This window comes from Rattus norvegicus, chromosome X (assembly GCF_036323735.1).
Source record: "Rattus norvegicus strain BN/NHsdMcwi chromosome X, GRCr8, whole genome shotgun sequence".
Classification (NCBI taxonomy): Eukaryota; Metazoa; Chordata; class Mammalia; order Rodentia; family Muridae; genus Rattus; species Rattus norvegicus.
The window spans coordinates 10,517,218-10,532,255 of record NC_086039.1 but is presented as its reverse complement, the minus strand read 5'-3'; the positions used below and the strand labels follow the sequence as shown (position 1 = coordinate 10,532,255).

General features: G+C 39.6%; 1 protein-coding gene across 1 annotated transcript; it reads right to left on the bottom strand.

Moving 5' to 3' along the window:
* Positions 1-7,696: 7,696 nt before the first annotated feature.
* Acp1l1 (acid phosphatase 1 like 1) lies at positions 7,697-8,305 on the bottom strand. Its single transcript, XM_039100490.2, has one exon. The coding sequence runs from the start codon at positions 8,270-8,272 to the stop codon at positions 7,697-7,699; it is 576 nt and encodes a 191-aa protein (XP_038956418.1). The 5' UTR covers positions 8,273-8,305.
* Positions 8,306-15,038: the final 6,733 nt, after the last annotated feature.

Sequence of the window (15,038 nt, the reverse complement as noted above, 5' to 3'; positions counted from 1 at the left end):
TGGTGAAGCTTGTATCTACAGCTCCTTGTCTCTTCTTTTGGTTTTCTATATCCAGGGTTGTTTCCATGTGTTCTTTCTTGATTGCTTCTATTTCCATTTTTAATTCCTTCAACTGTTTGATTGTGTTTTCCTGGAATTCTTTCAGGGATTTTTGTGTCTCCTCTCTATGGGCTTCTACTTGTTTATTTATGTTTTCCTGGAATTCTTTCAGGGATTTTTGTGTCTCCTCTCTATGGGCTTCTACTTGTTAATTTATGTTTTCCTGGAATTCTTTCAGGCATTTTTGCGATTCCTCTCTGTAGGCTTCTACTTGTTCTCTAAGGGAGTTCTTCACGACTTTCTTGAAGTCCTCCAGCATCATGATCAAAAATGATTTTGAAACTAGATCTTGCTTTTCTGGTGTGTTTGGATATTCCATGTTTGTTTTGATGGGAGAATTGTGCTCCGATGGTGCCATGTAGTCTTGGTTTCTGTTGCTTGGGTTCCTGCGCTTGCCTCTCGCCATCAGATTATCTCTAGTGTTACTTTGTTCTGCTATTTCTGACAGTGGCTAGACTGTCCTATAAGCCTGTGTGTCAGGAGTGCTGTAGACCTGTTTTCCTCTCTTTCAGTCAGTTATGGGGACAGAGTGTTCTGCTTTCGGGCGTGTAGTTTTTCCTCTCCACAGGTCTTCAGCTGTTCCTGTGGGCCTGTGTCTTGAGTTCACCAGGCAGCTTTCTTGCAGCAGAAAAGTTGGTCTTACTTGTGGTCCCGAGGCTCAAGTTCGCTCGTGGGGTGCTGCCCACGGGCTCTCTGCAGCGGCAGCAACCAGGAAGATATGCGCCGCCCCTTCCGGGAGCTTCAGTGCACAAGGGTTCCAGATGGCCTTTGGTGTTTTCCTCTGGCGTCCGAGATGTGTGTGCAGAGAGCAGTCTCTTCTGGTTTCCCAGGCTTGTCTGCCTCTCTGAAGGTTTAGCTCTCCCTCCCACGGGATTTGGGTGCAGAGAACTGTTTATCCGGTCTGTTTCCTTCAGGTTCTGTGGTGTCTCAGGCAGGGGTCCTGCTGCCCCTGGGCCCTCCCCCACGGGAGCCCAGAGGCCTTATACAGTTTCCTCTTGGGCCAGGGATGTGGGCAGGGGTGAGCAGTGTTGGTGGTCTCTTCCGCTCTGCAGCCTCAGGAGTGCCCACCTGACCAGGCGGTTGGGTCTCTCTCTCAAGGGGTCTGGGAGCAGAGAGCTGCTGCGGGCCGGGATCCGCGTGTGTGGAATTCCCTATACTCTCTACTCTTAATATAGTGCTTAAATCTTAACTATACTATAAACAGGGAGAGATAAATAAAAGGGATACAAGTAGGAAAGGAAGAAGTTAAATTATTCCCATTTATAGATGGCACAAACCTATACTTGATTTCACCAGAAAACTGTAAGATCTGACAACTATGTGCCTTAATATAGAGTAGTAGGAAATCTACATAAAATATTACGAGTTTTTATATAACAATAATAAACTTGTCAAGAAAGAAAGAAAAATATCCTACTCAAAGTAACATAAATAAAATACCTTAAATGTGATGATTAAATTAATCGAGGTGGGAAGACCCACCCTAAATACAAATAGTATCATTCTATGGGCTGAATTTCTAGACTGTATAAGCAGGATAAAGATAGCTGAGCATCACCACTCACTCTCTGTCTCCTTACTTTGGATACAATAAACCAGAAATCCCCTGTACCTACTGCATGTGTCCTTCCCTATCATAATGATCTATATCTTTCTGAAAGTATGAGCTCAAATAAACCTTAAGATTCTTTTGACAGGTATTTTGTATAAACAATGAGATAAGTAATTAATGCAGAAATTTGGTACCAGGAGTGGGATAATTGCTGTAATAGACCTGACCATATGGTCTTTAGGTCTTTGGAACTGGTCTGCAGAAAGAATGTGGAACAGTTTAGAAACATTGTCTAGAAAAGCCCTTGAATGCTGTTAGCATCTCTTAACTGACCATTCTAGTAGTATCTTAGAAGTCAGGAATGCTTAGAAAATTTTGGACAGTAGAGGCCCAGTTCTTTAAGATTCAAAAGAGAATGCAAGTCTGTAGAGATTTGAGGTAGAGGTCCATTCAGATTATGTTCTGTCAGATGATCTAGCTTCATTTCCTATAACATAAGAAACAACAGAGTGAAGATGCAGATTATGGAATGGGAGACTATCTTTGCTCACTGAACATCATATAAGGTATTAATATCTAGAAATAGAAAAGAACTACAAAAAATTAAACACAAAACAAAGCTTTTTAATTAGTAATGGACTTATTAGCTTTACCTATCTCTAAAGAAAAAACAGAGGCCAAATAAATATTTGTAAAACCATAAATTACTGTAGCCATCACAAAACTACAAATTACAATGCCTTGAGAGTCCCTCTTACCCCAGTCAGAATGCCTAAGATCAAGGGAAAAAATAATGATGGATGTTAGTGTGACTATAACTGGTAGAACCACTATAAAGATTGATATTAAGGGTTCTCAAAAGCCTTAAGATAGAATGAGCATATAAGTCAAATATAAAATTCTTGGATATATGCCCAAAGGCTAATAAGTCTTACTGAGGAGATACTTGTATATCCTCATTTAGTGCTACACTATTCACAATAGGTTAGAAATAAAAGCAGCTTAGATGTCCATTGCACACATAAACACAAACACACACACACACACACATACAAACACACTGTGCGATGTTATTCAGGCATAGAGAAACATGAAAACATGACATTTTCAGAGAAATGAATGGACCTGGAAGCCATCATATTAATCAAAATAAGTCAGGCTTAGAAATAAGGACAAGAACTAGTAGAGACCATATCCAGTAGATAAGCACAGCCCCTGGTTGAAGGGTTGGGCCTCCTACCCACCTCAAAAATATTAATCCACAATTTCTCCAGTCAAAAGGTAATACATGGACAAAGAGTAGAGCAGAAACTGAAGGCAAGGCCATCCAGACTGCCCCACCTAGGGATCCATCCCATCTGCAGACATTATTGCTGATCCCAAGAAATACTACTGACAGAAGCCTGGTATAGCTGTCCCTTGAGAGAATCTGACAGAGCTGGTTCAACACAGATGTGGATGTACACAGTCAAACATCAGACTGTGTGTGGGGACCCCAAAGGAGAAGTTAGGGCAAGGACTGTAAGAGCTGAAGGGTTTTGTATCCCCATGGGAAGATCAAAAATATCAACTAACTAGACGCCCCCAAAGCTCCCAGGAACTAAACCACCAATCAAAGAGTATACATGGAAGGACCCAAGATTCTAGATGGATATGTAGCAGAGGATGGCCTTATCTGGCATCACTGGGAGGGGAGCTCCTTGGTCTTATGGAAGGTTGATGACCCAGGGTAGGGGAATGCTAGGATGCTGAGGCAGGAGTGGGTGGGTGTATGGGGGAGCACCCTCATAGAGGCACAAGGAGGGGGAGAGGAAACTGGGAAGGGGGATGACATTTGGAATGTAAATAAATAAAATAACCAATAAAAACGAAGAAAAAAAACAATAAATCCATTCACAATTGGCCTTTTATTTAAAAAAAAAGAGGAAAAGAGGGAAAAATAAATAAATAAATCTCAGCTATACAGTGGTCACAGATTATAAGATATGTTTTATATGGAAGGTAATTACAAGAACAAGATATATTAAGAGAAGTGGGCAGGGCAAGAAGATTTAAAAAGAAAGTTGTATGGAAATGGAGAATGGTGAAGAAGAAGTGAATGGTGGTATGGCAGGGAAGAAGAGTGGGGAACTGGGATAAATAAGAACAAGTATTAGGAGAGGGCGGGAGAGGAGGAATGTGGGATGGGGGTTTTGTGGGTAGGTAACGCAGAAGTAGGATATCATTTGAGATGTAAACGAATGGGAATGATTAATTTAAAAAAAAGAACAAGTATTAAAATAACGAAATCCATTACTTTGTACGCTAACTTATAGCACTGTTTTAAAAATGGAAAGAGAAAAGTTAGACTTTAAGGAAGCACATTGATTAAACAAATCAGACTTTATTAGAACATTCTGAGTCAATGGCTTTCCATTCTATTAAAAACCATCTATTCTCTTAAATTAACTGGCATTTCAGCATATAAAGCTGACTGGTTGAGGAACTGGGTATACAAATTAAGCTATCCTTAGAACAAGCATGCCTCTTCTTCCCATTATACTGCACTTCAGCTTGATTGCACCAGGAAGCTCTAGGTTCAGAGAAAGAACCCATTTCAAATAAAGGTGTAAAAACCATTGAGAAAGGCATCCTCATAACAACTTCTGGTTTACACACGTACTCATGGATAAACACACCAGTACACACATGAATATAACCCCCCCACACACACACTTGAACAATGATATTGTTGCTCTGATTTCCCCCATATTCTTTATTTCTTTATTGGATCAGGTTTTCTAATTGGATTTTTGCCATATAAAAAGATAGAACATATATAAGCTATCTGAGCTAGCAAAGAAGTATAGGGCTGGGGTTGAGAATTATCTCCTTGTCCTCACAAGGACTTAGTTCAAGAACTTGGAAACAGAGGCGTGGTACATTTTGGACCCAATTAGCCTGTCATCTTTGATGTGGGTTCCCCTACACATCAGTCTGACCCTACCCATCTGAGGTTCTACACTCCTACCATCAATAGCAAAGCACTCTTCAATGTACATCTTAGACATAATACCCCAGGTTCTGGGAAGAACTGATCTTTACAAATGTCCTAGAAGCAGCTTTCGTGAGCTCTCTTATATTCCTCTCACAATACTCTTTTACCTTACCTTACCTTATACTTGATTTGCTATATATGATTGCTAAATTATGTCTACCACCAAGACCAAGGCTGTTCTAGGCTATCTCCGTATTTTGGAAGTTTTACTTTTCTTTCCTATTGTTAGTCTTCAGTGTTGCATTCCCAGAATATTAGTATAAGGACATGAAAGGTGAACACTTTTGGTCCCTGCTTCCAGGGAACACAACCTTCTTTAAACCTTATGTCTATGACAGTCATAAAACTTACATGAAAAAATTATTAAATATTGCAGAGAATTATCTTACATATATCCAGCCTCTTCTTATCTCCCTACCCTAACTGTGTCTGTGCCTGTGTCTGTTTGTGTCTGTGTCTGTGTGTGTGTATGTGTGTGTGTGTGTGTGTGTGTGTGTGTGTGTGTGTGTGTGTGTATTCACATTCATGTCTGTGGGTGCAGGTGTTTGTAGATATATTCAAAGAGCAGTTGATAACATCTGGTTTCTTGTTCAGTCATTTTTCCACATTTTTTTTTTGTTTTTGTGATAGGGTCTCTCGTTGAACCTAAAGCTCACTAGAATAACTGATCAGGAAGACCACTGAATGCTTCTCTCCCTGCCTTTCTAGTACTGGGACTATAGACATTCATATGCTATACACAGCATTTTTATGTGTCTTCTGGAAATCCATACTTGAGTCCTCATGCTTCCTTTGCAAGAGCTTTACCAGTTGAGCTATGGCCTTTTCCTCTTATTCTTCAAAAAGAATTGGACTGGAAAGGTGGCTCAGGGGATAAAATATTTCCTCCTGCAATGTGAGGACCAAAGTTTTGATCATCATAATGCATATAAAAACTGGCTAATATGGCAATCACTTGTAAATCTTGTACTCAAAAGGAAGACACAGGGGATCTCTGGAGTAGGCTGGCTACACAGACTAGTCAGAATCATCTGGCACCAAGTTTAACTAGAGACTGTGAGGACTAAAATGTCGTGAGGAGAGATGTACAAAGATACCTGATGTCAGTGTCAGTCCACTACCTGTATCTGCACACATGTGCGTCCACACACATACAAACACATATACACACAAGCACCATATACATATATACAAAATAAGAACAATAAAATGAACAAGGCTTGAACAAGACCTCTTGTGAAAAGACTAGTTTCAAGCTTTGCTTGAAGATATGAATTGAATTCCCAGTGTAGTAAGAAGAAAATACTATAGGGACCAACAGGAAGGTGATTAAAACAGGGCCACCTTACCTGGGACAGATGGAATAGGGATTTGATAACAAATATTCTAGTAGCCCTTCCTTCACCTTACTGTTAGTAATGAATGGAATTTATTTCAGAAGACTTCACAGAGCTGCCAAGACACCTTTGCACAGGCTACTTTTATAGACTATTTCATTTTAGAGAAGTAAATCTGGCTACATATAGATATTTTCCTATTAACATCAATACATCATTTTAGAAAATAAAAATACACTACATAAAAATGGGAGAATAAGTTACACAATGTTGCAAACTTTCTTTTATTAGACAGATTCCATTAAGATCATTTTAATTCAAATATATGGACTAAATATAAACAAAATCATAGAAACAATTTCTTAGAATACATTGATATACCAGAGCGTAAGTAGCAAATGTGTTGAGAAATAATACACTCCAAACATTAATTCTTGAGATACAAATAGTTATTGTGATTTTCATCTAACAATGGGAGTGGACTATTAAACACCACAAAATGTAGATGAGTCTCAAATTCATTATTCTGAGCAGTAGATGCTAGACAAAAGAATGCATATTAGGAAGTATTATTTTATTTATGTAAAATTCTAGAAAATTTAATCTGTAGTGTCAGTTAATAAGACACTAATTTTCCCCATACAAGGAGTTAGAAATAGGAAAGAATTGAAGAATCAAAAGGACACAGGAATGTTGAAGAGTTGTGGATATGTTTATTATTTTGATTGTTTATAATTCATTCATATGGCCAAATTATCTAGTACCATATTTTAAATACTTGCAACTTACTGCTTGCCAATTATGTTTCAATAAGCCTGGTGTTAAAAACCTACTCTTTTATTTGCCCTTATCTAATTTTACATCATTTACACGCTAGCCTTTTTTTTTATATTTTTAGTTGTATTTGATAACATCCCAGTTTAATTCACAATCCTTTCTGACATATATCCATATAAATTTGAGGTCCCTTTTCTGAAAATACACTAAAATTATTCATGCTTGCCTGTAACTTTGTAAAATGTTGATGAGAGAACACTTACAAACGCACACCACTATTTAAGCATACTTACTTTCTTTTTAAAAAAGCAAAGTGGCTCAAATAGGAACCAAGCTCAAGACACTACACAAAAACCAAGTGAGATTAAAGGTGTTAACTTCACCAACCTTTTGCTCCCATCTGTTAGTATTTGTTTATCTTTCAGACAGGGACTCACTGTACAGCCCAGGACGGCCTGCTAGAGTTCCAGGCCCATCATCACATCCAGAGTCTCCTCTCTCAAATATCTGATCCCTCAGTGTGTCTGGGTTTAAATTCTTCCAGTGTTAAATGAAAGGCTGCCATGGATGGAGATATTGTCATAATAAGAGTCTAGAATAGAGAGTGTAAGGCAAGCAAACAGCACACTGGGTGCTGGCCCTGAACACAGTCAAGTTAGACCAGACTACCCAGGCTCGCTGGGCTCAAAGGCTGATCTGGACCTTGTGGGTCATTCTTACTCTATTGGGTTTTTTTTGTTCCATAGTTGCTTGTTCCACTATTTTGTAATTACGGCAAGGCCAGAGCTTTAGTTAGTTTAAGAATACTTAGCCACATCTCAAATGTCTGACTCAAATGTTTTTATCCTTCTGAACAAATGCCTGATTTCCACCTACAATTATTTTAAAGATAAGTCAGCTGAAAAGAGAGGCGTGATATGGGGCTAAGGACTGCCACCACCCTTGGGTACAGCACTGAGGAGTGAGTTGCTCAGTGGTGGTGGTTAGGACCAGGTAGTGAGTCTTCTCCAGGAAGGCCTTGCAGCACCTAAGGTATTGCTGGTTCACCACCTCGAAGTCAGAGTCATTGCCATAATAGGGATCTTCAATAATGAGTTGTTTCTGTGGATCATAGCTCCCAAGTAGCTCAGTTTTAGCTCTGCAGTTTTTAACTTGATTACTTTTTCTATTCAGATCTCTCAGATTGCTTTCATCCATACACAGTATATAATTGAATGTGGCAAAGTCTTCTCTTGCAATCTGCAGTGCAATGTGTTGCATGTGGATGCCATGTTTTTTCACGCAGTGCTGCCCTCGATAGTCAGGGGGGTTCCCCACTTCATAGGTGGATGTAGCCACACTGTCTATCCTCCAATTATCTGAAACGTTTTCATCAATTACCAATTTTCTGAACACTGCTTCTGCAATGGGTGACCGGCAAATGTTACCGAGACACACGAACAGCATTGACTTGGACCCAACCTCTGCCATGTTTCGGTGCAGACCCTGGCGCCCAGAAACTGTGTAGAGCACATGCTAGCTTTACATGCCGATTTTGTCCCTTTTCAGTGTCTTTTTCACAGATATTCAGATTCGACTAACTGTGTTTCAAATGTATGTTTTTTTTAATTAGTTTTTTGATGGATGGCACAAAGAATCTTTATTTTTTGTTTGATTCTCTTGAAACTAGTTTTTACTATAATTTTATTTTTCTTGGATATTTTATATATTTACATTTCAGATGTTATCCCCTTTACTCCCTCTCACATACCTCTTCCCCATTCCTCTGTTTCTATGACGATGCTCCCAATCCCACTTTCCAACCTCACCGCCCTGGGATTACCCTACATTGGGGAAACAAGCCTTCACAGGACCAAGGGCTTTTCCTCCCATTGATGCTAGTCTATGCCATCCTCTGTCATATATGTGGCTGGAGTCATGGGTCCCTCTATGTGTGCTCATTGCTTGGTGGTGTAGTCCCTGGGAGGTCTTGTGGGGTTTGGTTGGTTGATATTTTTCACTTATTCATCTTACATCCCACTTACTGCCCCACTCCTGGTCAACCCCCTCCTACAATCCTTCCTCCAACCCTCTCTCCTTTGCTGAGTGGGTGGGGCTTCCCTGGGTATACCCCACTGGCATTTTGAGTTTCTGTAAGGTTAGGTGCTTCATCTCCCACTGAGGCCAGACAGCGCAGCCCAGCTAGAAGAACATATCCCATGTATAGGCAACAGCTTTTGGGATAACCTCCATTCCAGTTGTTCAGGCCCACATGAAGACCAAGCTGCACATCTGGTACATATGTGTGAGGAGGACTATGTCCAGCACATATTTGCTCTTTGGTTAGTGATTCAGTCTCTGAGAGCCACAAGGGTCCAGGTTAATTTACTCTGTTGGTCTTCCTGTGAAGTTCCTATCCCATTTGGGGCTCACAATCCTTTTTCCTATTCTTTGAGAAGAATCCTCTATCCACTGTTTGGCTCTGGGTGCCTGCATTTGTCTTAGTCAGTTGCTGAGTGGAGCCTCCCTCAAGACTCCTGTCTGCAAGCATAAGGGAGTATCATTAATAGTGTCAGGGATTGGTTATTGTCTGTGGGGTGTGTCTTAAGTTGGACCAGTTATTGGTTGGTCATTCCCTCAAATGGTATCATTTCCATTTGAGAATCAATAGAATCCTTTGAGAACTACTAGAATGGTTTGAGAATCATTAGGTCTTCCTGTGCTCTACAAAATTGGGAAATCATAATGAAATGGATGATTTTCTAGAGAGATACTGCTTACCAAACTTGTATCAAGATCAGGTAAACCATTTAAACAGCCCTACAAATCCCTAAAAAAATGGAATGTTACTTGAGACCTCTTATACGTGATATTTTGCTTTTAAGTGCTACAAATCTTTAAACATTCAAAATATTGTGTGTGTGTGTGTGTGTGTGTGTGTGTGTGTGTGATTTATGTCTAGAATATATAATATATAATTCACTCTAGAAGGTTAAGCCAAAGAAGAATGATCTGGCACAATTTACTTACATTTGTAAGTTGGATGCAGCAGAGAACAGAGCCTGAGGCTACTAATGCTTATTGACTTGCATTTCCTATTCCAGGGAGCAGGGAAGGAACAAAGAGAGCAGAGTTGAAAGGGAGAACAAACATTATCCAACACCAGCTAAGAGCCACAGAATGCTAGGTGAGGGGAACTTGACCCCCGAGGAGATGCCTACAGAAATTCTTAGGGACTTTACTGGGCCTATTCTGTGGATGAAAAGGAAAGATTTATCTACTGGCTGTCATTTCCCATGAGCAAACAGGTTCCTCTACGGATTTTTATTTGTCTGAGTATCTGGATTATGAAGGCAGCAGTAAGGGCATAGGACAGAGGACAAAAAAGAGAGACTTCAGATTCTAGCAGGAGGTAATACATTATTGGAATATCTGGAAAAAGAGCCTCCTGATACACAGCTATATTTTTGCCACAACAGCTGAGAAGATAAAAGGACTGTGAAGCCAAGATGGTTTCAAATGATCTATCAGAGCTAATTGTTACATATCGGTTTTGTGTATCTGTTTTAGTTGTTTTTTTAATACCAACTAGAAAATGGAGTAAATCCATAAGGATTTTTGTTTTTCTACATCCCATGTACTATCTATATGTAACTGCAAGCTAACTTTATTCAACATATCATTCTATGGTTTTGTTTCACATGAGTACTCTTTTAATCACTCTTTTGGAACTCATTCCTGGGAGACACTAGTGATTGGATCACTTTTATAAACTACTGATTTTACTCTATCCTACCCTAATCAAAGAACACCTGGAATTGGTAACGGACTACCCAGAAATAGAACCCTTGGGAGGGAAGAAAACCCAGCATTATTAGAAGATCCCAAGTGATTGCAATGTATAGCCAAGGGAGTGAAAAATTGAGTTTTTCAATCTCTAAAATACAAATACTACTTAGATATTCTCTCTCTCTCTCTCTCTCTCTCTCTCTCTCTCTCTCTCTCTCTCTCTCTCTCTCTGCTGACATAAGTATTACAGCCCTAAGTGAAAGATTTTACCAACAATCTGACCAACCTGAGTAGCATTTCCCCCTTAAGCATTTGAGAATGAAGTCCTGGCTGATGGCCTGATGGAAGCTTTGTGAAAACCAGTTCATACAAGACTTGGTTCCTGACTCACAAAACCCATGAATACCCATGAATACACACACAGACACACACACAGACACACACACACACACACACACACACACAGAGACACACACACCACACACACACACACACACACACACACACACACACGATGTTTTAGTTTGGCAAGTGTGTTAGATTTGGGAAGTAGTAGTGTTATTGGTAACCCACTAGAGCTGACCACTCCAACACAGTTTATAGCTGTAACTACACTAAAATGCTTAGGGACCTAGGTGTGTCCCCCAAATGGTCAGAACATGGAGTTTTTAAAAGCAGAAGCCACATCCTGGCATCTTGATTGACATCTGTGGGGACTAGAGTTGGCAGAGGGGTACACTCACAAAAGTCAGCAGCTAGAGCAGGAAATTGAACAGACACTGAGATACTTAGCTACAGTGCTTTCTGTACAGACAGGCAGTTCAGCAGAAGCTAAGTTAGCTAAGACAGCCTCACCTTGGGTTCTAAAATGGACCTGGGTAATTTTCCATGGGATTCCCCATCAATGAGTTAAATTCTAGGTAAACTTGAAATGGTTCTATCAAGAATCAAGATGGACAAACCATTGTATCGCCCTGCACTGTCACACGTAGGTGTAGATTTACATATGTCCTTAAAAAAAAAGAGTGTCCCCTCAAGATGTCATTAGTTTGGTTAATGAGGTCAGTATAGCAAACAGATTTTTTCAGATTTTTATTTTATTAATGTATTACTATGCATCATATATGTGTCTGATGTCCGCAGAGACAGGGGTATATTGAATGCCCTGGAGCTAGAGCTATAGTAGTGGAAGGCTTCATATACATGTTGGGAATTGAACCCAGGTCCTCTGCAAGAGCAACAAATGCCCTTGACAAATGAACCATCTCTCTGGTCCTATAAACAAACTTTCTTTCACCTCTACCTACAACTCCAAGATGTTCAAGGCTTCCTTTCTGATATCTGTTGGGTGTGTTTGTGTGTGTGTGTGTGTGTGTGAGAGAGAGAGAGAGAGAGAGAGAGAGAGAGAGAGAGAGAGAGAAAGAGACAGAGACACAGAGAGACAGAGAGACAGAGACAGTAACAAAAACATAGAGACAGAGACACACAGACAGGGGGCAGAGGTGGAAGAGAATATCTACTACCACTACTTTGCTTGACTAGAATAATCTTTTCTACATTCCAAATATTAATCTTTTACCCACAAAGATGCTTCTCTTTACAACAAATGGGGATCATCACAGAATCCTGCAGCTAGACACAATGCAGAAATCAATCGATCATCAGGAGTGCAGCCCCAGTGGATACGTATACATCATAACTCATACATTTATGGCTCAAGAAACACTGAGGAAGGAGGGGGCAGAAGAACAGCAAGAGCCAGAATTCTAGGAAATCCATTGTGAAGCAATCTCTGCTAGAAATGGTTGCAAAAACAAGACTGGAACAACAGCAGTATCCATGACTATGTTAACATGGAAGGGGCAAAATTCAAGGACAATGAGGTTAGAAGCTCACTCTCCACTGCTACCTACAAAGAAGCAAGTTTACATGAATCTCCCAGCTAAGAAGAAAGTAAAATCTGACAATAACTACAGGAATTTAGAAAGGAAGTCTTCCTTAGTGGAGATTGAGATGAAACTCTAGTTCTGAATGACACTTTGATACCACCCCTGGAAGACCATAAGTGGGTGATCAATTTTGAATAATCCTCTTAACTCTGACCTATAGAAATAGAGAGAGCAAATGCTTACTGGTCAGGTGGGCATGTCCAAACTGTGACCTACATGCCATATATGGCAGAGTATAGCTATGAATGTGGCCTGACACAAAATCATGAGGTCACTTCAAATATCACATTTTCAAAATTTTATGTCATGATTCTAGAATATGAACTTTATAAATGATAGTGCTCTTTTATTGTAGTTTGTTACATAGGAATAGAAAACTAAATATTTTGATACTAGAATGGGGATATTTCTATGATAAATGTGTAAGCAAGGGTGGCCAGTGAAAGAACATGAAGAAACATGGTGAAAAAAGCCTTAATTGCCTCGGCTGAATTGTTTGAACTCTAGAATTAGAAATTGCTGGTAAGAGCTCAAAGTAAACAAAATGTACTAATTAGAAGTTGGAGAAATGGGAACCCTTGCTAAGCCAGTCTTCTGAAGCTATGAAAATGTGGTATCTGCTTATCCAGCTATGAGGTTTACAAGTGACATGTTAAAGACAGTACCTATCTTCCTTATAGGAAAATTCAAGGAGAGATAAAGAAATAAAAACAGGACAAAACATTAACATGGATTTATGATTTGGAAAGTCTGTTCTTTTTAGATGGCAAAGGGTACCAAAATAATGATATCTTATTCCTGTGGAAATGAAGTTAATGTGTGTACAGCCTCTTGCTGAAATCTCAGCGAACCCAGGGACAGAGTATGTCAGTACATAAAGAATCCCTTACGCAGACTGAGGGTATGTCACACAGGTAATCCCCTCAGGAATAGCTAGAAGGTTGAATTGTAATGTACCTTTTAACAGGAGCTCAAGAATTTATTGGAAAGTATTTTCTTGGAAAAATCTATATGTGCCTTTTACTAATAAAGAAGTGAGTACCAAGATGAACAAGTGGTTTAGCAGGTAAGAACACTTGCTGCTCATTCAAAGGACCTGGGTTCAGTTCCTAAGACCCACTTGACAGCTCACTGAAACTCCAGCTCCAATTGATTGAATGTTCTATTCTGGCATCCACAGTCATCAGGTATACAGATGATTCATAGACTTACATGTAGGCAGAGCACTTATATACATTTAAGAAGCAAATACCAAAAAAGCCAGCACGAAATCATCACAATGATTTTGAGAAAATCACTTCATAAGAAGCACAGGAATTGAATTGAAAGAGACAAACAGTACAAAATGAATGAAGGGAGACTGTTGTATTGCCAAATTCATGCCAGCAGAAAGGAGGCTGAGGGAAATAATTAGCTACCAACCATGTTTTCTTTCATGAAAAAGGAAGATGATTCAGCACCGAGCCATAGGCACAGGGGATGTAGGTTCTTCCCAGGCAAGAAAAGCAATTCTTGGACCTTGAAACCAAATGAAACTACACTAAATATTTCCTGGCTCCCTTTCAGAGTTTCTATGGACCATTAACTGCCTTTTACTTTTCCTTTCTCCTGTTTGAACTGGAATGTGTGTAATGGTTGCGCCATGCTTTGCTCATTATTGTATGTTGGTGTTCTGGAGACCAGCAATTTATCTCTTTGGTTTCCTAAATACTCCACTGGAGAGAAACTATGTTCCTATACAGAAGCCAATACATGACCACCACCACCAACCTGGAAACCTCATTTACATGTGGCTGTGTGTTGGAAGATGAGATTTAGAATTTAGGCTGACTCTGTCATGAAACCGTTAGACAATTTGATATACACAAAAGATGCATGAAACAGCAGGGCATATCAGGAAGACTGTGGCAGATCAACTTTAACATACATGCCACAATCTCTACCTCCTTATGTGTTTGCTTTTAGATAATCTCATCACCTTGGATGCAGATTAAACCTGTAAATCGCATTTAAGGAACAGAAAGCTGGATAGGTAATATATTGATACTTCCAAAATTGCACTATATTACACAAGATACCTTTTGTTTGGGGGTTGAAAGTCCCTGGGTTTCTATATAACTTTTCCATACACTATTCATTTGGCTTAAACCTGCTTCCAACCACTTATTTCCAACCATCCCTTTCAAGTGTGAACATTTTGGCTCCCCATCTCTACTTTCATTTTATGCATACTTTACTGTCTCCTCCCCTTTAGTGTTATTCACCACCAGTGTTACCAATTTCTTTCCATTGTTAGGTTCTAAAAAGCAAGGTGCAAGCCTACAGATACAAAGGAGTAAACTCTGACAACTGGAGGGCTTTAAATCAGATCCTCTCCAGTTAAGTCCATGATGAAATCCCAGTCTTCACTGATAACATGACATTATAAAACCTACAGAAGAAGAACGATTTACGTTGTGTGTCAATCCTGACCTCTAGAAGTTTTGAGGTAATGAACATGTGCTGTTTTTCAGTACCAA

Bases quoted from the DNA above. Each gene is read 5' to 3' on its own strand.
- Acp1l1 (XM_039100490.2), bottom strand. From the start codon at position 8,272: ATGGCAGAGGTTGGGTCCAAGTCAATGCTGTTCGTGTGTCTCGGTAAC.